The 24,915-nt window shown below is 42.2% G+C and overlaps 1 protein-coding gene across 3 annotated transcripts in view; it reads right to left on the minus strand.

The window, feature by feature from the left end:
• Positions 1-14,334, minus strand: part of slc66a2 (solute carrier family 66 member 2) — a 38,367-nt gene extending 24,033 nt beyond the window's left edge. Inside the window, exons 1-4 of one of the 3 annotated variants that reach the window (XM_080787463.1) lie at positions 14,303-14,334; positions 12,351-12,763; positions 11,262-11,395; positions 6,934-6,984 (exon numbers count right to left, since the gene is read on the minus strand). In XM_080787463.1, coding sequence (XP_080643589.1) covers positions 6,934-6,984; positions 11,262-11,395; positions 12,351-12,553 — 388 coding nt within the window. In that variant the 5' untranslated portion in view covers positions 12,554-12,763; positions 14,303-14,334. Of the gene's footprint in view, positions 1-6,933; positions 6,985-11,261; positions 11,396-12,350; positions 13,127-14,302 lie in introns of those variants that run through there. The other 2 variants (XM_080787462.1, XM_080787464.1) reach the window with 2 other exon arrangements.
• Between the last annotated feature and the right edge of the window lie 10,581 nt (positions 14,335-24,915).

A 24,915-nucleotide genomic window follows, 5' to 3' on the forward strand; every position in this document is an offset into this window, starting at 1 on the left:
TGCCTTTCGAGAAGTCATGTTCAACAAAAATGTGTTTTCAAATGTCAACTGAACAAGTGCCGACACAGTATTTTCTGAATAGTGAAAGTTGCACTCAAGCAAAGTCAGAACAAATGTTAATGGTCTTATGGATACTGTGTTACTAAACAACACATTTCATTCTCACATTGAGAAAACAAAGCTTCAGCTTTTCTAAATCATGTCATCAGTTAAAATCATTAACTCGTGACACAGATAGTGATTCTTCATAGAGGTGATATATTGCCTTCAGGGAGTAGTAGAGAGTTACAGCGGTTTAGGGGTGACGTAGACCAAAATAATACAAAGGTTTTAGCCATAAACGCACTGCCTAAAGTAGTGATGTCTAGTGATTGCGCAGAGAGCTTTCTAGCGGACATCATGGGGAGGGGGTAATGGGCAGTGCTGCAGAGGGAATCACAGGGAGGCTAATAGAGGAGCTATCCAGGGTCCTGAGATTACAGAGACCCAGAGATGTGCACGGAGGAAAATCAATCAGGGAGCAGCATGCTTTATTTTATTATATATATTCTTCTCTCGTATGTCATCCAATCGATGCATCCCACTTCTCACTTCACTCCTTGGCTCATTGATTGACTATTTTATGAATTCAAATGTGTATGATTGCACTTTCTTTTAAATCGACCCGTCCCTTAAAAAATTATATCTGTTGCAAAGGCTATATATTGTCATCAAAACAGGACAGGGCTACCAAAGTGTGCCTGTGATGCAATATTGCAGTGGTTTTTTGCAGTGTTTAAAAATAATTAAAACAAACAAAAAACTTTTTAGAGTGGGCCGTGAAAGAACCACTTACAAAGCTTATAAAGTCAGCCAGTGCCACGACTTCCCAATCTGTCTTACAGAAGCAGCACTGTGCATGCGGATGGCGGTTGACTGGACACAGGCTGACTAAAAAGCAATTTAAGCCTGATGTAAGCGGTCGTTTCACCCCGCTCCAAAAGTTTTACTTTCCACTCCAACATTTTTCGAAGGAAATACCTTTAATTTTTGGATGAAAGGGTTTTCTCCACTGCTCTTGGAGGGCTCTAGTTCTACCCATTTCGTATTCATTTCCTATGCAGTGATATCAAGACATGGAACCTCTTCCTCAGAGCTAATAGCAGAGATCTTAAAATTAGGTCAGGCTGATGATTGTGCCCGAAAGAGGACATTAGACCCTCATTCACATCAGACCTAGTATAGACCTGATGTTTTCTATTCCAAAAGGCACAGAGGCCTGTGATGCCGCTTGTAAAGGACACCAACGATCATCGATCAGAGATGGCAGGCACATTTCACAAGCATTTACTTTTGTCCATGATCAATTTCATGCTTTGTTTGAACAGGCAACTGGAAAGCGAGAAAGAAGTTCCAAGCCATGAGTCTATATGGACATTTATATACCTCTACCAGAATAATGAGGTTTATTCTGATATAAAAAGGCCAAACGTTTTCCACATACAGTTACATGGAGGTGTGAACAGTGTTGTTTTTGGCAGCAAATTTTGATTTTAGTTTTAGTCATAGTCTCTTGAATAGTTTTCATTTAGTTTTAGTCACATTTTAGTCACCTGGAATGTTTTAGTGTCGTCTAGTTTTAGTGCGTCTAGTTTTAGTGTGTCTAGTTTTAGTCGACTAAATCTACAGTTGATTTAGTCGAACAAAATGTATTTCGGCGGGCCTTGATGCCGTCGTAATGACTGTTTTTTTTTTCACTTGCTGAAAATAGCCGATCTGCAAGCCCACAACGCGTCACAGCGCGACGCATTGTGATTTTGTAGATCGGCTATTTTCAGCATGCAACTAATTGTAAAATGACTTATACTGGATCTCTTATCCACTAGTCCCTTCCTAACATTTGAGTCTAGTTTTTATTTGTTGACGAAATTGTATATTTTTAGTCTTAGTTTTAGTCACCATAGCTTAGTTTTTATTTAGTTTCCATGTAGTTTTCGTCAGTGGAAAAAGGTAGTCGACGAACATATTTCGTCTTCGTTTTAGTCGACGAAATCAACACTGTTATTATTATTTTATAGATAATGGGAGCACTGTGCTCAGCACTATCCTGTGCTGAGCTTTGCACAACGTGCACGTCTGGCGTTTGCTTTTTCTTTTTTGTGGTCGTAGAGTTGAAAGATGCCTTGGTTGGACACAGCCAATGACTAGGATTGCTCCATTATAAGGATACTTATTATCCAAAACAAGAAACAGCACAGCTGTCCCCAACATGTGGTGTGAAATGCCTCATTTTTAAATCCAATGAAATTCATATAGGTTGGTGCTCGCGGTGTTACTGATGTAGGCCCAATATTGCCCCAGAACTACACTGTGTGTGATCTTGCATACTGTATACTTATTCATGTACAATGCGTACAGAAGGTACGTTTAATGGCACATAATGGGTTATTTTTCAGAGCAGACAACCTGTAATTGTGGTTGATGTGGGCCACCTGTCGTTCTAATGGTGCTACAAAGTACGCCTCCACCTGTGAATTTGTGATGGATGACAGACCTCACAATGAGAGTCAAGTCAACAGTCAAATACACACATACAGGCTCAGATGCAGATGTGCTGACAGGCAAGACTGCTCTTAATAGTAGGAAGTGAAAGGGAAAAGAAAAGGTATTTTTGTCACAGCACATACAGTACGTGAAATTGACACTTAAACCCTAATATGCACAGCTGCTCTGTAATACCAGTAGAAGATGAGAAAAGCAAGCACTGAGTCTGTATACGCAGTTTACCGGGTGCACGGTTCACGAAGATTCACAGTAAGAACAAAATAGCCATTAGCCAGCAAGTCCTTCTGGAACTTTTAATTCATAGTGCAGAACGGACAAACACAGCAAATCGACACGGGACGCGCTTTGCCGTCAAGCCTTCTTCCAGCGGGGGCGCCCGCTGGCCTAGTGGTCCAGGCACATGCCACATATACATAGGCTCTGGCCTGACAGCGTGTCGCGTGTTCGAGTCCCCACGTTAAGAAATTCAATTAATTGAAAATTCTGCGGTTCTACCATTGGGCGAGTTTCTGTGAATGTAATGCTGTGTGCGTGTGGCCGAGGAACGCACATGTGGGCCGGTTAAAAAAGATCAACACCAGCTTGGTAGCCACAGAAACGTCTCTGCTTTTGCATGTGATGTGACAGACAAGACAATGCACCTTTCTTTTCTTTTTATTCCCCGAATAAAAGTATTAAAATACAAAGATGCCATTGCCTGGCCCTGTATCTCAAATGGTCAAATAAACATTTGATTATTTGTATATGAGCAAATGTAGATATTTATGTTAGACATTGTGGGAAAGATTCTCATTTCTCAGATTTTCTTTTTAAAACGCTGCTTATAAACGAACCGGTTAAGGTTATCAATCATCAATGAATTAATTAATTGATAATTGACATCCCTACAAGGACCCCAAGTTCGATATGCTTTAGGCATTACGCATCAATTTCACACGATTTATTTTTAGATTTCTGGGACTATACTGTAAAATCCTCCGTTTTAACTTAACTCTGAGAGTGTACACATGGAACCAAATGGACCCGTTAGGGGGCATACAGTTGGGGACTCCCGGCCCCCTGGAAACCCCTCAAGGACCACTGGGGGCTCTCTTCTCGGACTGCACATTGAGAACTGCATGCTGTACTACAGCTACGACACTCACACCAACTGAGTGAAATTCAGTGCATGCCTGGTGTTACTTTTAGCGTACTAAAATCCCCTTATATTTGTAGTGTCTAATTTAAATTTTGTTTGTATTCCACTGTGCTCTCATTGCCTTGTGCTTTGTATACTGTTAACATTTGTAAAAGGAAAGGGTCAAACTCAAAAGGTCTGTTTACTTAATTTAATAGTCAATCATATGCCATTCCATACAAAATGTTTTTAGCCATCCGACCTCCCTCAGTGTGTACTTAAGGATAGCACTCATTCCCCATTGAAATGGGTATAATTTGTATACACAAAAACCTTTTGTATGAATGGCATATGAATATGATGGACTACCGGTATTATTAATATAAGTAAACAGAGTAAAAAGACCCACAGCTATATCTTGCGCCAGCCCTTACACCTTATGCCTAAACTTATTTGCCATTTTTTACTATTTTAAAATAGTTGAAATCTACAAGTTCACCACGTGTCGATGTAGAATGGCTAGTTGAACAATTTAAATATGTTTTAAAATAGTAGGAAACGGCAAATTAGTTTAGGGATAAGGGAAGGGGTGGCGCAAGATTTCAACCTTTGGTCAAAGCATCTGAGAAAGGCTGAATGCCTTTAGCCTAATCTATACTTTTCTGTATGAAGGCCATGTTGCTCGAAGAACAACCGATTTTCAAGAGAAAAAAAACAGGTAGTTTTTCTACAGCTGTACAACAAGGTATAAATGAGGTCAGTAGTGGACAACATCTTGTCCGGCTCCTGCCATTTCAATTGTCAAATCGCAGACCAGCAAAGTTGCAATTAAAGGAAATGAGTTTCTGTCAATCGTAATGAGCCTCACCAGAGCTCAGTGATTGATGGACATGCCCTTGGGGGAAGAGGTTAACAGCCCTTAGGCACTGGGTGGAGAGGTTTAGAATCGGGGCAGACCAGGGGAACCATAGTCATGTCCAGCATTGGAGCAGAGTGACCCCCACCCCGGCCCTCTGTCAAGCCTCCAGCCAGCCAGAAAACCAAATGAAACCAGATGGATCTCTTTGGTTCCACTCTCAGTGTCAGAGTTACAATTTTTTTAATTTCTTTTCTTTTTTTACTGTGCAGTCAAACCAACTGGGGGCCTAATTACTGTCTTCTTTAAATTCCTTTGACACTTTCTTCAATTTAAACATATTAGAATCACATCATAGCAGAGCCATGCCTGTGTGTAGCCAACTACTTTCACATCATGTATTGTAAATGTTGTCTGCTACCGCCATCTAGTGGCCATAAGATGTACTCGAATGAGAGCCATTCCCTAATAATAAAGTGGACCAAAGATGTGCAAAGTTTGTTTACATTCTCACCCTGTGCAAACACAATGTTCTTTAGAATGTCATAATGTCACTGTGAATGAGGTGGAGTGTATCATAACAGCTCATTTGGTCCATAATTGACTCACTTTAAAGTTAGCTGACCGGGGAAGCCCAGTGGTCCAAGTAGAGTATACTTGGTCCCCTCCTTTGTCCCCCTCTACACTATTTTCACTATTATGACATGCCCAGAACAGACAAATCCACACAGGCTGCCCTGGTGCAATCATAGCTGTTGTGTCCCCTTGATTTAAGTGCAGCTTGACACCACAGCATTGACTGCCTACAGGGCACTGCTCCACAGACTAGCTAGCTTGCTGCCTTGCGGTCCGACTTGTCATTCGGACCGCAGATATCAAGTCCGACTGACTATTTTTGATTTGATGGTTTATGAACTTCACAATTATTCAGAAAGAGGAAGCCGTCATCTTCAGCTAGCTCTTCTCAACTTTTACGGAGTCACTGGAGCGTTCGAAGATTGCCGATTGTGGAAGTGGAAAGTGACAGTTGGGTAGGAGAAAGAAATGCCGTTCATAATATAAAAATAAACTCCTGCACAGTCACTTGCATATAGAACCATTATTTAGACAAATGTTTTGGTGAGAGACAGATGCGATCGAAACGTCTATAATATTTCTCCATGCCAGTGAGGAAGACAACGTGCAGGAGTTTATTTAGCTATTCAATAGGCTCTAGTATTTTGACATTAAGCCACTGGTTCTCAAAGCGAGGTCCAGTTAAATGAGGTACAGTTTAAACACTTGCCGATTCGTGGTGCAATACGTTGTGAGCTTACCCCATAAGAGAACATTTAGCACACAATCTTTTCAAACGCTACATTATGCTTTTCAGTGACAGCTGACTCTCCCTGCCCTTTACTATACAGATTAGAGAGAAAGTAATGCGTTCAGACTAAGCGGTAGTTCAAACAAAGCCACAATGAAAAGGTTAAGAGTTAGAAGGCATTAAGCCAAAGGACATAGTATAGGCATATAAATCAGCATAAGTTAAGTTCAGACACATTGACACAACAGCAAGCTGGTATGAGATAAGTACACTTATTACACTGCCCAGCTGTAGAGTTAAGATAATATGCAAGCAAATTAGGCATTAACACCATTTCATAATTCAATTTTTTAAAGCAACAAAAGGTAGTGTTATCATTTTTTTCCCGAGCTACATACAGTAAGTGCAGGGAGCGAGTGCGAGTGCATTACGCACAATAAGAAGTTAGTAACTTAGACTAAAATAAAAGTACAAACACTTGAGTAATTGAAAATATATATATCTGAAAAGTTGAAAAGCCACGCTCCACACAAGTTATGCACAGTAGGCCTATACTGTACATGGAAATCACCCCCAATATAGGGCAAGCAGTATATGGAATGATAATTTTTACCGTTTTCACCATGCATTCCTATTTGGGCTACATTTCAAAAGTTATCTTTTGCAATTGCAAACAAATTCACAAAATGTCAGAATATAAATGTAAAAAATAATAGCATATCACATTGTGAGCTTGCAGATCTGCTATATGTTTGCCATAGCACGACGTATAAAGGGCTTTAGTTATTTTATGTTATTCTTTGGGGTGGGGGGTTAATACAATAACATGTATTATAGTACATCAGATGCAACACCACAATGAAACAATGAAGGGTAACGTACATGCATCACATACGGCATTGGACGCCATGCCAGGGTTTACATGCAAGGGATGCAGGGTTTATCAATGAATGAAGGAGAGACATGTTAGTCCTCAGTTACTTATTAGTCCTGATTGGGCAGAGGAAGAACAACCACACTGGGGGTCATGCAGATGAAAGAACAAGATGAGAGGCGGAGATGAACTACGACTGATGTCCTGTGGTCGACAGAGTTGGCTATCGTACATACCCAGAAAGAGCCTCTTAGGGACTTTGACCTCCTCGTCCTTAATGTCTGTCACTACAGACACAAACAAAAGAACAGAATAGGAGAGAAGAAGGGAAAGAGACAGACAGAAAGCTTGGTTTCTCATTTGGAACACCCCAAACCAATCCATTCCATACCATGACGTGCCAGGATCGTCTAGGCTGGGACTGGGAGGTTGATTTTGTAGTTCCTCTGCAGGGCGCACTTATGCAAGTCTAAGTCAGATGAATCTCCACTCAGGCAAAAGCAGTTCAGTCTTGAAAGTGTAGAACACTGAGCCGGTTTCCTCAGTTTCTCAGTCTACTACTAGGACTACGGCTGCCTATAAAAAACCCTCAATGAAGCAAAAAGACCCCATGACGACAGTAGAGTGGAATGACTGAGTAGACAGTAACACTTTCTAAGAAGCCCAATAGCCCATGTCTATAATGCATTATTAGGCATACTTAGAGGTACAATTGCATTACAATCTGCTTTATAGTCACTGTATAAGCACTCATAATTAAATACTAACAATGCTTTATAACAGTAATCAACACATTATAAAGCATTTGATAATGACTTACAAGGTCAAGCATAAAACTGCTTATAACACTAGTATAATTACTCTTATAAAGGCTCAAATGTCTCAGTTTTATAGGAATAATCATAGCACATTATGAAGCATATCATTATTACATAATAATCTTTCATAATTGCTTGTCACTGAGTTTTTCATTGTGATAGTGTATACTATAGTATAGTATAATGCAGTTGTTCCCAAACTTTTTCATGTCAAGGACCCCCAAGATGATACTCATTAGCCCGCGGACCCCCCCATTTGAAAATATATGCCAAGAACCCCAATAAGAGAAGATATTTACGACTCTAGCAGTAATTTTCAGCCATTTTCATTTCAAGAGCTCCCAGGTTTGAAGTGAATTAGGCTACAGTCCCTCATTTAATGGCATTTCTAGCATTTCTATACTTGTATATTGTATATTGTAAAATCACTGTAAATTTAACTCTGAGAGTTACAGACCCATAAGCGTCCATTTGGTTCTTAATTATCATTTAGCTGGGGACCCCCTGGAACTCTCTCAAGGACCCTGGGCCGTCCCCAGAACCCACTTTGGGGAACCACTGGTATAGTGTACGTATGGTTTTAACTACCGGTAAGTAAGTGAAGGCTCATTCATAGTCTGGATTTTCGGTGGTGAGGTGACCACCGAGCTACAACATGACGTCACGAGCCGCGGTGAAGAGCAAACCACCGCCCCATGCAGCCCTTCTCTCCGTTTTTACTCACCACCGCTCAATGTTATTACAGCTCCGGTGGTCACCTCACCACCGGAGCGGTGGTCACCCCACCACCGAAAATCCAGACTATGAATGAGCCTTATAGGCCTATTCATAGTACAGTGTTCGGTGAAGAGGTGACCACCGAAAACATGACATCACACCGCGGTGGTCACCGCTCACACAAACACATCTCTCTGTTATTACTAACCACCGTTTCGGTGGTCACCTCTTCACCGAAAACTGGACTATGAATAGGCCTTAAGCCTTGCAGAGCCATGAGGCCCATAGGGCAGGAGCAAGACGTACTGTACAGACGGATGTACAAGACTGCAAGTACACCCCGTGGACATGACTAGCATGGCAGGGAGTTACCCCCAGTCCGACCCTTGATGTTGACTGCCAAGAAGTGAGGTGTTGGGTCCCATATTTTTATAGTCTTATGCGGGCAGAGATCCAGTCTCAGGGCGGACACTCTTTGACTCTTAACCACATCCACAAGGCCGCTGAGCTGGTAATGTTTTAAGTCATATTATATTTGTCCATCAATATAAAATAATTAAATAATAATGTAAAGATTACTGTAGAAAAAAGTGTATCTTAAACTGTAATTGTATCTTGTTATGAGCAGAATACAATGAATTATAAATGTTTATAATAATGCATTATAGATACGGGCTTCATAGAAAGTGTTAGGGCCGATTCATACTCTTGTTTCGGCGCTGTAGTGCCGAAATGATTTCGGCTCGTCAGAAAATTTCAGTAGCACCGAAGAGCCGACTTTAGGACGGTACCCGCCCCCCGAACCTCAAATGACGTCAAATTGTAGGCTCTACAGCGCCGAACCGACTTTTATTCGGTTCTAAAATAGGAGTATGAATCGACCCTTACCAATGGTACTTTTTTTGGAGCCCCTACCTCACTCTCTCAACCAACATTGGACCAGAGGGACTACACAGTGAAATCCTGAAAGCGACCACTTTTATATTTCCTTAAGTACGTAGTAATAAATGAACACTTTACATGCAACAACAGAGACACTGTAACACAAGAAACCACTGAATAGAGTCTATGGAGCATCTGATCTGACACGGGTCCGGTCGGATGCACAATAGCATCCATTGTCATGCCCTGTAGTTCAGTGCAATGATCCATCTGTCCTCATTAGCTCTATCTGGTTCATTCAGAGCAGTGGTTCCCAAAGTGGGGTCCGGGGAGTTCCAGGGGGTCCCCAGATAAATGATAGTTAGGAACCAAATGGACCCTTATGGGTCTGTAACTCTGAGAGTGTACAACAGTGTTCCATTTGTACACTCTCAGAGTTAAATTAACATTGGTTTTAAAATACAAAATTGGGGGTCCCAGAGATAGAAATGCCATTAAATGGGTGTCCTTGAAACGGGTTGAGAATCACTGCTAGAGCCGTAAAAATCTTCTCTTATGGGGGTCCCTGGCATAAATTTTCAAATGGGGATCCGCAGGCTAATGAGCATAATTTTGGAAGTCCCTGACATGAAAAGGTTTGGGAACCACTGATTTAGAGGACACCATAAATCTCTACTGACTCCTGAGTCCCTCCTGGACCATGACAGAATGCTTAGATGTGTAACTACTACTACTACTAAAAAAAAAAAGGAAAAAAAAGAGGTGTAACTACAACACGCCAGAGGCCACAGTCAGAGGGATAATACAGGCCACAGTACAACCAATTCTGCAAGCCACAATGGGACTTTTCTATTGGGGCTGGGCAATGAATTGTATATAGTTATCAATATTATAGCGATATTGTTGTATCAGCCTAGCCTTTACCCACTTAGTTAGGCACTTACGGATGACTGTTTATTAAAACTCTCATTGTGTAACTGTAAATATATTTTTAAAGCACATGAAGACATCTGCACAATATCGTCAAAATCATTTTTTCTGGTCAAAGATTGTGTGATATTTCATGTTGTCCATATCACCCAGCACTTTTGTCTATAGTTCAACTTTGTACAGGTGTAAACAGAGTATCCTTGTGCAGATGAACTATAATGATATGATAAGCCCAGCAGTACACAACACTGGAAGAGAAACGTGTTTGTCATACAACATAGTTTGTGCGAACAGTGAACTGAGCATATATTTGCCCTAAGTCCTAAGTCAGTGTCTGCTTATGGAAGCAGGAGTCTTAACTGGAAGCATCTGTTACTTTGGCAGAATCACTGGAAAGGTTTATAGACTGTGCTGTGGAAACAGCTGCAGTCTTGGGACAATCTGTCTCCATTTGAAATGACTCCTGCGAGTATTCTGGGATAAGATAGGCAATATATGGTGGCTCAACCAATGGAGGGTGTTTGTTGTTCATTACCAGATCACTAAGAAAGAGATTCATTTCCTGAAGAACTTTAAGAACAATAACAATTAGATGGTACATTAGGATGCATATAGAACCACATGGCTTTCTCAATTGGTATATCATTTACGAGTGCTAATAGCTATATTGGGACAATACAATTAAGGTACTATTTTAGGCTTTAGTCAACCCGGCAGGGAGATATCCTACCAGGTAATAATGTTTTTGTTCATCAGTTAATTGTCTTTCACATTATTGTATACAAACATAAAACAGTCCCTCCTTATTCTCCAAAACACTCTTATCTACAGTATGTAGGAACTAAATTAATTTTGAACGTCACATGTCAAGTTGTCAACTAGATGAAAGTAAGTTGAGACAGTTATGAAACCAAGCAACTACAGTACCTAGGTATATGATATTCTGATTCTAGTACTGATGTCCTTCAAATCAAATCAAGTCAATAAAAACATAATCTCAGTGAAGTCTATAGCAGCAGCTACGAACTGGAAAGCTCATGTCTAATTGGAAATACGCTTGTGAGGGTCATGGGAGAAGGGGCAAGTACTACCTGCTCCCATAGACATGTACAGTATTCTCATGTGCACACACACACACACACCCACACGCGAGAAAGAGAGAGAGAGAGAGAGAGAGATGGGAATACCACCCAGATGGCTGAGAGATGGATTCTGACCTGTGAATGAGCGGCGGTTTGTGTGGAGTTCTGTGGCCACGCGGACATCAGTGCAGAGAGAGAGCATCACCAGCATGGTAGCAATCATTATGATGCTCTGCCAGAGCAGAGGGGTTTCAAAGTAACGTCCAAATCTGGAACAAAAACAAAACAGAAAACTTTTAAAGCTGAAATCTGGAACTTATTTGAATTAACAAATCATTATGTTAACCAATCTGTATGGGCTGGTAGTGTATCTTAACTAGTAGACAGTATTGGTTGTCAAGTAGCACTGCCTGAAGCCGACAGGCGCTGAGCAAGCTTCCATCTTGGTGCAGATGCTTGGTATAGTTCCCCATGTGGGGGAGACGGCTTCAAATCGAATGTAGGACAAAGATCCTATGGATTGCAACTACCAACATTTTGTTCCAAGTGAAAGTGAAAATATCATTGTGTCTGTTAAATACAATAAAATGAAATTAGGCGATTTTGATTTGTGTTCTTTCTTGTGCTTCTTTCCTGTGCTCTAGTGCTACTTTCTTCTGATCTTTGGGGAGGATGCATGCACATTAAATGTGCAAGCTCATATGTGCACATGATGGTGCCCTCGAGTTACATAAATGGATCAGAAACTTGATAGCTGGCCCAGGGTTCATCCCAAAACCATTCTGCTCACTTCCTCCTCTCAACACCATGCACGGATACAACATGGACAATATCAGGGAAACAGAGTAGGAGTGGTTAAGTTAGAAGGGAACTACATAAAGTGATTATTCTGCAAGACTGCATAATATTATACAGAATGTGATTCATTTTGTCGTTGTCATTTTGTATTGTCATTCAAAGTATCTGCACTTTATTTATCAATGTGTAACTCTGAGATTGTACAGTATATTCTCAAAGTTATGAGTGTGGGTGTGTTACAGAGAGAGTCGAATTCGGGTCTCCCACGTGAAAGTCCAATTTCTTAACCACTATAGGCCTATAGACCATTTTCTTAACCACTATAGACCAAAGGGATATCCCCATGGACCGGGGGAGCCACTCTGCTACAGGTGCATATACTTTGCAAAGATGTGATAAGGAAAACAACTTTTGTCCCAAGTTTACCTGAACAGAATTCTCAGTATGTTGGCCACCAGGAGGACTAGACACACGTAGATGGAGAAGCCCTCGGCATTCTGCGTCCTGCGTATGTCTCTGTACTGGGGGACGTATGGCACCACTCCTCCAAACACCATGGCACCAGCAGCGATCCACGACACCAACCAGTTAAATATATCCATCATCTGATCAAACACCTCATCTTCCATGGCGACCCTGATCTACCCCTTCTTTGGCTAAAGATGAAGATGCTTTCCTGGACAGGATGAGATATGATGACGACGGTCCTCGGGGTCCTTTTTAGGCCCCAACAAAGAAGTCCAATTGATCCGTTTGTGATGATTATGGCACTGATCGTTTCCATTCATTGTCTGCTGATGTCCACAGACAACCCACGCCCCGCCATCACAAAACACATTCTACTGGATCGGAAATCCGAGTTGTTATCGTTACAGTACATGTAACAGACAGTAGAGAACAGGCGACAAACCCCCAGAATGAATGCAACAAATTAACACACCGCCCGATATGTGATTAATAACAAAACATACCTAAGACACATCCCATTGTCTCATGTAATTGTTTTCTTTAGGAAAAAAAATAGAAAAAAAGGAGGGGGCTGGATGGCAAATTAAAGTTTCTAAAGCGTTCTAGCGTTCTAACGCTCCCAGCGTTCTGGGAGACATTAAAAACGCATTCATGTATCAAAAGAACCGATATTAAATAGAAATCTGGTCTCAATGTTCTGCCTGTCTGGTTTTAATCATTTTGACTGAGGTGGACAGCAGGAAACACTTCCTGATACGTCAACCAAGGAAGTCATTTGACTATACTTCCCATAGGCCGAATAGATGTTCGGACAGTGATTGGCTACTTTGGTTGTCGGGCCAACGCTGCACACGCTGTCGGTGGTGAACCGTAGCCCGGGCAACCAACACAGTCCCCCCGCGCCATGGGATGTAGACTCTCCCATTGTACGTGCAGGGTCCTAAAGTAACAGTCATGTTTCAGCTGCTTTGAACTTTGAAGTAAACATGATTTGAGCTATAGGAGTTGTTGAGCTATTGTTATACTTATGAACAAGCTTTGACGTACTTAGAGATGTATTTATTTATTTAATATTATATTATCAATGTATATACGCTATTATTATATTGTAGTAGTTGTAGTTGTAGTAGTATTTACATAAGGGCCTATATTTTGGTATCATAATACAAAATATCTAAGAAGTATAAAAAAGAAGTATAATCTAAGACTTAAATCATTCTAAATGAATACTATTATAGACTGATGATGACCAAATAAATGTGGATTACAAAGTTTTGGGAACAGTTTGCAAAGGGTTAAAATAGCCAAGAAGAGAGTTGTAGGCTAGTTCTGGGAATCGGAAAAGTTTGATCACATGCCAGCTGGGGGACTTTCAGCAATCTCTATATCAGGTGTGCATACATTAAGCATTCATTTGATTTCGGGTTCGAGCTATTCTACACCCAGGGCAATACCGGGTAGCCTATTTGTGAAACAGGAAGAAAGGCGTCCGATCGAGGAGGAACTGACGGCACAATGTCAAAAACAGAATCTACGGCAACTAAAGTCTTGACGGAAACAGTAAGAAGTTGAATGTCACCCTATAAAACATTATCACAAAACCAACAAACATCAAACAAGCTATTTACTTGATTCTATGTTTTTGATCTCTTTTAGATGGAAGAAACAATGGAGAGACTTCAAGGAAGATTCCAAACAATCTCCAATAAGTTACTATCAAACAATATCCTTCAGCGTCACTATACATTTGTGAAATGAGGTTCAGTCATCATAATGAATTAGTCCTAAACTCTTGATATGATGTATTCATGAGATAGCAATAAGCTATACTCACTGCTAAATGGTAGTAGTCCTACTCCTACAGTAGCCTATGTTCTTCTAAGAATGATATGTCAGTCTGTGGGTCTCACCTTTTTATTTCAAGGACCCCATAACGCTGAGAGTGTACAAATGGACCCATAATTAAGGGAACTCCCTATTCCTTGGGCCAAAATGGAACACATTGAACCCTCAGGATCCCTGCCACCACCTTGAGAACCACTGTACTGATTGTGTCTTAATTTGTTTGACCCTAACCTGACTCCGTACACTGGGTCCCCCCCCCCCTACCCAGTGTACTCTCTGCTGCCCCGTCTGGCGGAGTCAGGTTAGTTTGACCCTGCCTCTCCTGAAAACTGTTCCCTAACATTGACACTAGATGAGATGGGGACACGCATCGATGGCCTGGAGAAGAACGTCTCTGATCTCATGTCACAAGCTGGGACGGACGTGCAGCACCAACAACCCATTTCAAAATGACCCTTAATCCTGGGAACGATTGTATAGAACACTGGTTCTCAACGTTTCACATTTGGACCACTGGACCTCTAGTGTTGCAACTCTAGATTCATTACATCCCATTTAATATTATACTATGAGAAATTGAGAATCACTGCACTGCACCATGTTGAAGGTTCAAGGAGTATCTCTGACGGGTATAGATAGTTTGTGATGGGCCTACAGTCAGCAGTATAACTTGACCAGACAGAAAATAGAAAATTATACTATAAAGTGTCAGTGTGCATAAATGCATTAAAGTGTGACTACACGACTCGACCAAAGAGCATTTAATAACCGATGGTGTTACAGTGAAAAACCGGGAAGATAAAAAAAAAACTCCATCGTATAGTCAATATACTGTATATCGTGATGATGGTTGTCTGGAGTTTTGCATATTGTGCCACTTAAGCCATTTAAGTGTTGTCTTTTCCTGGTATTATCTACTGATACATCACTATTTTTCAGAATTAGAAGACGTTATTGCCATGACATGTAAACATGTTAGGAATTTTGGTTTGGTGGACAGCAGAGTGCAGTCACAACATTAGGACCAGTGCAAAACAGGACAAGACAGTGCAAAAAGAACATGCAATGAATAGTGAATAAATATAAAGTGCAGAGAGTTAAAGTGTGCAGAGCACAAGTCAGTCCGTTCCACTCTTGAGTGGAGATGGAGGGAGGATAGAAGGGAGTCAGGGGGGACCGGGACACCAGCAGCGTTGAGCCGGATAGCCGTGGGGAAAAAGCAGTTTGAATGTCCTCAAAGCCCTACTCCTAAACAGGGCCTCAAGGGGGGGGGGGCAAATGGCAGCCCTCTCTGCTGATCGTATGACCCGCTGCAGCTTGGCCTAAAGAGTTACACCTCTACATTGCAATTAGAGATGTCCCCGATACTGCATGTATCGTATCGGGGAAAACTATCGGATCGGCCCTTATTTGTCATATCGGTGAATATGCCTGCAGTCTAACCACCGATCCGACACAGGGGTAAGGGGTTGACACTATGGCAGGTAAATAAAATGTCTGGACATGTGGAGTTTGCTTTGGAGTTGCCCAAACGGTATGTGTACATTTGAGTGAGGATATATATAGCTAGATAGCTATAAACAACATGAGATCACGACACTGGTATTTCGGTATCGGCTAACACAGAAATTGATGTATCGGGATCAGAAGCGACAGGACATCAGGACATCCCTTAATTGCAATAGTAATTGCTAGAGTTACAAAATACAAATTCCATCTAATCAGGAGAGAGTGTCGTGCAAATATCACGTATCAGCTTATGTTCCAGTTCCAATGTTTTGTCTGCTCATGTTTAGGTTTCATAGCATCCAAATGTTTTTGTTTATCTTGTGTTTTAGATGTAGGTTTTCTGTGTGACTGTCCAGTGTAGGCCTACAGAAACCAAACTGCATGGTGAATGAAAAGCTTTGTTATATAAGTTTGTTCTTTAAAACAGTGAGCATTGCCATGTGCTTTAATTATCATTTACAGGGTTATGATAATAACATGAATCTTTAATATGAATAAACCTAGAGCTCATGCAGTCTGATATGAGAAACAGCGACTATAGCCTATACCATATATACCACATAGTGTGCAATATTTAAGTCAAAATTAGTACAGTATAAAACAGTTAACGACTTTAATATATCTGCTATTTGAAGCTTGTAGATCTGCTATTTTACTAAAAACTCTTGGCTGTCCACGGTCAAATACATAATGTGGCAGCGGCCCATGACATGAAAAAGTTTGAGAACCACTGATGTAAGTCTAACCGGTGATGGTGTGCCCTCCAGTGGCTACATATGCTCATTACAGCTGCTCTGTATGTCACTGACCATGGTGCTGAACAATCTTTATGTGAAAGAAAAGAAAAGAATAAAAAGTTCTGTAATAATAACAGGCCTGGCCGTTACCTGGTGCACTTACAGTATTTCACCTGCAGAGAGCAGTATTTCTAAAGGAACAACAGTGTGCACTGCAGTATTGTTATTTCTAAATGTTATATGATTGATTGATTGGTAAATGGTAAATGGTGCATTTATATATCGCGCCTTTATCCAAGGCGCTTTACATAGATTGTGCATTACATTCACCCATTCATACACCGATTGCGGCGGAAGCCATGCAAGGTACCAACCAGCACATCGGGAGCAATGTCACCGGCAATGTCACCGATACCGATCAGTGTCTTGCCCAAGGACACTTCGACATGTAGACAGGAGGAGCCGGGATTCGAACCGCTGACCCATGGATCATTGGACGACCTGCTCTACCTCCTGAGCCACAGCCGCCGCTGTGATTGATTCTTTATTTAAGTGTCTATTTAAGTGGACTTACAGGACACTTTTTACAGTTTACATAAACAATTACAATAAACCCACATGACGGTTTGCAAACAATGATCAAGTGTATACCAAACTGACACTCCAGATCCCTACGAGGCAGATTACATAATATACAACATAAAATAAAATAAAATACACCATTAGGCCTGTGACAGGAGACACATGTACCTATACTTGAAAAGCTGGGATTGTCTTCTACTCCAGGCTCTAGAAACAAACTGGGCTGTTCTAAATACTTCATAATTAAAATAACCAGTCTAACTTCTGGGCTTCTGGCCATCATCTTCCCAGAATAGATCAGGATTTCTTTGTTGCATTACCTCAAACAGTGGAACCCTCAAATCATCATACAGAGTACAATAAAACATAACATGAAATTAATTTTCCACATCATTTAGGTCACATACAATGCATAATCTATTCTCTTCTGGGACCGCTGAAAACCGCCCTACCTCAATAGCCAGAAGCAGGATACCAGTTCTCAGCTGGGCACACAATGACCGCTGGTTTCTGGTTAGAAAGGATTTGACATACAGTTCTGTACCAAATAGAAAATAGAAAACCTATATACCATCACCTAATAACTGTATACATTCAAATGACTTGAGTCTTTTGAGCATGATTTTTAGATAATGTAGGCCAAGGTGTGTGTGTGTGCATGTGCATGTGCGTGTGCGTGTGTGTGTGTGTGTGTGCGTGCGTGCGTGCGTGCGACATGCGTGAGTGTGTGTGTGTGTGTGTGTGTGTCCTTGTAATACTATACTAGTGAGTTGTGAGGGTCAAATGTTCTCACATATAGCAGAATTTGACACTCACAAGGCAAAAAAATAAACACACAAATGCACAAAATGATCAAGCTGGCTTTCAGCAGGTATTTTTGGCTTAATAGAAAAAAAAGAATGGAATCCAGAAAAAAACTTCACTTCACTTCACAAAATATCTTCACAAGTAAACGTGTGTGATGTGCGCTCTGAGTAGCACTGAGTAACCTAGCTGTCATGCTCAATGATGCCAAAGTGCGCCCAAGTACGCCGCTGAAGGTGTTGCTATGACAACCAGCAGTCCAGCACTGAAGCGTACTCTTTTCAGGTTGCGGAAATATGTTGGTGTACGTGTGTATTTAAATGGGCACCACCTTGCAGCAAAGTACAAAGAGAGCACTGATGCACAGCACATTTCACGAGACGGTTTTATAGCATTGCACAACACTACTCGAGTGACTGGGTGTCAAATGGAGTTCACGCACTCTCGTGTGGTTGCGAGTGGCGTGGGGGCGTGTGTGGAGGGCCGGGGTCAGGGCCAGGGGAGGCTGAGAGGCTCTGCGCCTATGGACGGAGTGTGGGAGGATAACAGCCCTGTTTTGTTCCATCCATGATCGCTGTCTGGTTGAGTGGAGCGGTTGGTTGTTATGATGAATGTCAAAAGTGCCAACAGGGAAAACCCTTTAGAGGTTTACGCAGGGAAAGTATTTATGTACTTGCATAACACGCGTGTGTGTGTTTGTGCGTGCGTGGGTATGTTATTGATTATATTAATATTTTGGGTGTAACCGTTCTGAAGACACACACAATTGTTAATATGATAACGTTGCATTGTATTGTAACTACCACCGTTAATGTATAGTGGGTGCAGATTTAAGATGCATTTGCAATCTCTGTGGACTGTGTGCTTCTTCAACATGATCGCAAGCTTGCATACAACAAGGTACTGCTCACCGATGACGTATACCGACAGCGGGTGCTGCCTGGTGGCCCTTCCCTTGAGCTGCTACTGAGAAGAGAGGCGTTGGGCCTGACCTTCTACCAGTGTGTCCTTCCGCTGTCGAAACAACAGTGGGTGGAAATTGGGCCCATGGGATCAACCACACTATTTGATTGATGAATTGAAATATTTATTAACAGTTTGCAGAATTACAGTACATTTCAAGCACAACGCAATACAAAGACTGTTAACTGTGAGTGGACGACCCAATAAAGCATTACACTTGTTTACAAGAGGGTCCACCTTGTTCAATTCATCAAAACAGTTAGAGGTGTACAAATAGACACTTATGTATAGCCAAAGAACAGAACAGGAATTCATCATAAAGGAGGTAAAAAGGGAAAAGAAACATATACAGTGAGGGGAAAAAGGGGTGGGGGGGGGATTCAGATTTTACGGGGACCAGTTTCGAATTGCAGCCTTGTTTTAAGGGCCTTTGAGGTGCTGTGGTACCAAGAGGTGCATGCATACCGGTAGTCAAATAAACCTTGTACGAGGGCTCCTGTTAGGGTCTTCAAGGTGTTTTTGTTGACTACACAGAACAATATGACACAGTCGGCAATGCAGGAGTGTACTGGGAAATTGTTTCCTCTGGTGCATGGCCTGGGACGTACCCGTGGACTGGTTGTTGGAGGGGGTTTCGAATTTAGGATGACTACACTACTTGTGCCCATGGAATAGTGGGTGACATGACATATGCTTGTTGTATCGTGACGAGGACATACAGTATGCCTTGATTTTGTTGATGTAACTTTGCTGCACCTGAACTATTTATGTCCTTGTATGCAATTTCCTCTGTGTGGACATACATAAATTGTTAAAATGTGTTTGTTTGCTCTAGTTCTCCCTATCCACCTATGGTCACTTTGCGCTCTTCACTTCCCATGTGCAATGCAAAGGAAATGTCAACAGTCTAAAGAGCCTGTTCATATTGCCCCTCCTGCCTTCATCAACAGAACCCTTCTACACACTAGAATGATGTGTGTTGTGTTCATTTTACTCTGAGTGTCCAAACATGTTGTACACTCTCGGAGTTACAAACATACATGAACACTGAGAACCCCCCCCCCCCACACACACACACACACACACACACACACACACACACACACCCCACTGGAACACTGTGTCAGGGATGTAATCAGTGGGATGTGGATGACTGGCGCAGAGTGGGGTTCGGAAAGAGATCCTATATTACAACTAAAAGCGTGGCCAAGAGCATCAAAATGATAAATAGTCTGCGTTTTTTAGCATCTTTATCCAAAGTGCGTTGTGTGTGATAACTATGCAACATAACAGGTAAATGGTGCATTTACACAGACCCTTCAGGACAGGACACCATGCAGAGGAAAGCCTGCTGACAATTATCGCCTTTATCTCCTTCTCTCATTCTATCAGAAGGAACGTGTTTCAATTCGCACATCCACTGATGGAGGAGTTTTGCTGTCTGGCAGGAGATTCCTGCCTTCACACACAGCCATTACAGGTGTGAAAAACACAGTACAGTACAGTGTGTGGTGTGTGCCTGTGTGCGTGTGCGTGTGTGTGTGTGCGTACATTCTCTCTCTCGCACACACACATGCACACACAATGTCTCAATGTCTCTGCATTATGTGAAATTAAAGGAAAGAACATGGTATATGATAAATATACAGATGATTGGAGATAATACAAAATAAATAATCCTTTTCTTAAAACTTTCTACACTTACACTACTCTACGGAAAGTCCTTCCCAGCACTGTTGGAGAAGTTCCCACAATAGAGGGTATGCACATGCATGAGGTGAGTGGCAAATCGAGTGGCAAAGTGAGTTTAACGTTGTTAAACAACGTTTAATGCAATCAGATATAGAACCTTACTGTATGGAATGTACAGTATGGGCTGTCAAGGCCAGAAAGTAGTTTTTTGCCACTCAGTAGGCGTTCCCACATTAACTTCCAGGTATATGATGATGTCACGTGCATACACTCTATATCAATGCACTGCACTCGTATATTGCTTTGCTTAATTCACTCTGTTGTCCAGCTCATCCCAGAGCCCAGATCAGCAATGGATTCAATTTAAAGCCTTTCTGTCTTGTTCTTTAGTACCGACATAGCCTGGGGGTATATGTTTTGGATCATTATCTTGCCTAGGAAGAACCCCTGACCTGGCTGACCAACTACTGTATAGGCATATGGACCAGATATTGCATGTGTGGCAGGATGGGCGTGAGGTCACCACACTGTCACGGCCCATCCCCCACCCAGGCCACTCATCAGTGGCTGATTGATGTCTGCATAAACACAGTGTGTTTCCCTGTTGCTCGTTAGCTGGTTCTGCCACACCATGCTTGGTCAGCTGGTGTGTCCACAGAATACAGCGCTTGGTTTGCACATCGGTGCAGCCTCGGGGCTACACCTGACTCACTCCTGCGAGTGGTGAAACAACACCACGCCTCCCAGTTGACCTCTTACCTCATGGCTACCGCTGCAGTGAGCACAACGACTGTGCGTTGGCCTCATTAAAGCCCGGGCCAGCACCACACCTGCTGCTTTGCTGGGGTTTACCCTTGGACTAGAGTCTAGACAACATCTCCTGCATATGTCTGACGTTCTTTAAGTCCACACACTCCCATTTGCAACCGGTTTTATTGCATGGTGAATTACTATAGGAAAACAGGTAAACAATATATTTATCTTCACTTTTCACAATCTCAGCTCATCAACTTATGAATTGATATTCACCCCGTCCTTCCTCACACTAGCTCTATCTTGTCGTTCACTACATCTCCCTTTCCACTTCTCTCCATCCCTTTTTCCTGCACGCTATCTCCCCTGGCCAGTGAATCAATAGCTGGGAATTATTGAACTGGACAGAGAGGGTTGAAAAGTAGGCCTACTGTCAATGGGGGTGGGGTTGGTGTGTGTGTGTGTGTGTGTGTGTGTGTGTGTGTGTGTGTGTGTGTGTGTGTGTGTGTGTGTGTGCGGTTGGTGTGTGTGCGGTTGGTGTGTGTGCGTGTGTGTGTGTGTGTGTGTGTGTGTGTGTGTGTGTGTGTGTGTGTGTGTGTGTGTGTGTGTGTGTGTGTGTGGGGGGGCTGTGTCTTTGATTTGTACATGGACCAGGCATTCTAAGATAAATGTTCTAAGTATCAACCATTACTTGGAAGTATAACAAACCTGGGGTATCGCTGTAGATTTGCCATACTGATATTCGGAAGCCTGGGCCATCTGCATAAACTGACCATGAGTGGCCTAAGAAAGTGCAGCAGAGAGAGAAAGAGAGACAAACTGAGTCAGGGTGGGAAAACTGTGTGATTGTATGGCAAAAAGGAAAAGCAATTTGTTGTTCAGTCTCTCAGCTCCTCCATTGCGCACGGATCAAAAGAACCATCAACACAGCGCTCTGGAAGAGTGGAGAGATGAGAGAGATGAAAATAGATTCTCTCTCTTGTTCACTCACTCACTCAGCTCATGCATACTCGCGCGCGCACACACACACACACACACACACACACACACACACACACACACACACACACACACACACACACACACACACAGTGTACTGTACAGAGAGGACACCTGTGTATTGCCTACCACCTGATGGTCTTTGATTCCTGTTGTGCTTTAATCTGGCCGGTGTTTCCGTCTACGTTTGAAGAGACAATCCCTGTCACCTTCTCTCATTCCTTTCCTCCTTTCTACTCTCTCACTCTCTCTCTCTCTCTCATGTGGGTTCAACACACTTATAAGTCATAGGCCTATAGTGAGTGTACAGATATATTAACATATGCACAGCACAGCACACAAACATAACAATAAGATCAGAAATCCAGAAATGGCTGCTGCCCGTTATCTGTAAAGACATTTCCACACGTTGTGAGCTTGCAGTTCACCGTCTATACGTATACTTTCCGTGCACAAAAATAGTTGAAAAACTTAAGGGAGCAATGATCAGAAAGGGAATTAGATTAGATGAGGTTGTTATTTTATGTAGTTTCAAAGAGAAAACCCTGTTTTTATATTGCACCATGCAACATGCTGTACTGCATTTCATATTTTGTATTGTGATGTTTTTTTGCAAAAAGAATAGTCTCCACTACGGTGTAAATTAATGGGGATCCTTGAAAAACAATACACAATAAACGACCAGTATAAACAACATTATTCATTCACTCGCTCATGTTGAACCCAATGGCACGAAACCTCAATAAATACACCAAGCAGTTATTTTGGTCCCTTTTATCTCAGTCATCAATTGGAGTCCACTGGAATAAATTTAGCTCTACAAGAATAGATGATCTGCTTTGTTTCATGATGGGGAGGGTTGGGACGGGACGGGATATATAGTGTGGGCTGGGCTGCAGGGAGATGGGGTGTGATGGGATGAGATTGAGGGTGGGGCGGGATCGCAAAGTTGATAATGAGCAGAGGGTGTGTGTACAGACACAGGAGAAAAAAGGAATTTAGGCCTACTTGTTCCCACATGGGACAGGTTTTTCCTGAGGATTTCATCCTCTTGCTCCAAAATGTTCTCCTACATTAAAACACGTTATTCCTTTCTCTATACTCTCTTATCTGCCATGTTGTTGTATTTCACCATCATCTCTTCCTCTCATCTATCTGATAACTCAAACTTTGGGGAACTTCTTTCCCCAAACTTATTTTGGTTTTGCTTTCCACTCAGACACCTCTCTGGCCCAATGGAATTCTCTCCATGAGATGAAGGACTGAGGGGTGTATCCTTTGGAACGGCAACAAGCCCACCTCCCATCTCCATCACCATGGAAACTGGGACAGCTTCACAGTATAGCCATGGCGGACAAATGGCATTTCACAGGTGTGTGTGTGTGTGTGTGTGTGTGTGTGTGTGTGTGTGTGTGCGCACACATGCACACATGTACGCACACACACACACACACACACACACACACACACACACACACACACACACACACACACACACACACACACACACACACACACACACACACACACACACACACACACACACACTGTCACACTAGGGGTCAATACTCTGAACAAAACCTGTGCCATTATTGTTTAAGTGTAGCTTAGAGTATAAGCCTTTTAGACTACAGTAGCTGCACATATGGCTGCCCACCCTATAGACCAGCATTAAAACTTGCAGTTGCATCAAGGTGTAAAAAAGAAAGAAGAAAATCCTATACTGTTCCTTTCCACCCAGCTCCTCCTCCCTTCCTCTCCTCCTCCTCTCTCCTCCCTAACTCATTACCACATGTAATTAGGTATGTGTCACATTGACTTACAGTAGCAACCATTCCTTCTCCACCCTTTTTATTCGCTTTTTCTCTAAGGCTCGTTTTACCATAAGCCCCCCACCCCCTATCCCTTTCTCTCTCCTCCCCCCCCCCCCCCCCTCCATCTCCATCTCTCTAATAAGTAAAGCCAGTGAACTGGATTAGTTGTATGAATTGAGGTGATCGTCATGGTTGCCTGCCTGCGCCCTCCTTCCCTTCCCACTTGTTATCCTTCTTTTCTCTCTCCTCCTGTCTTATTTTTCCCCCTTCTTAATGATTAAGAGGCCCACCGCCCGCCCGCCGCGTGGGTGTCTCATCCATTGGTCTAAGAGACAGGGTCATTAGCGCCTATACCAGCCTATATACAGACAACAACGTCTTCTTGCGCGACAAGAGCCAAAGTTTTGGTGCCCTGGAAAAGTTCTTTCTGTATCATTATTCAGGACTGAAGGCTCACTGTCTGGCACTGAGACTCGACTGAGTGGGTAATCCTGTAATAACAGTCACTCCTCCAGAGATGACCTCTTCAATTTGACAAAGAGTCTAGACCTCCCATTTCACAGGATGTCACGTTCAGCGCATCACTCGTGTTCAATATATTTACAGAATGTTATTGTTCATCAGTGTGGATGCTAACATCATTATCGTTATGAATGATTTGCGACCCTTATCATGCAGTCTCCACTCTCAGCATTTGTGACAGAGAAACACGCTGCAGTCCTCTGTTAAAATGATTTTGCTATAGAGAAATCTCTGTGTTCGTGACTTGAGGTCATTCTAAATTATGACTTGAGAGGTTATTTTGAACATTCTAAATTATATGGC

This window comes from Protomyctophum bolini, assembly GCF_963924005.1.
Source record: "Protomyctophum bolini genome assembly, chromosome: 17".
In the NCBI taxonomy this organism is placed as follows: domain Eukaryota; kingdom Metazoa; phylum Chordata; class Actinopteri; order Myctophiformes; family Myctophidae; genus Protomyctophum; species Protomyctophum bolini.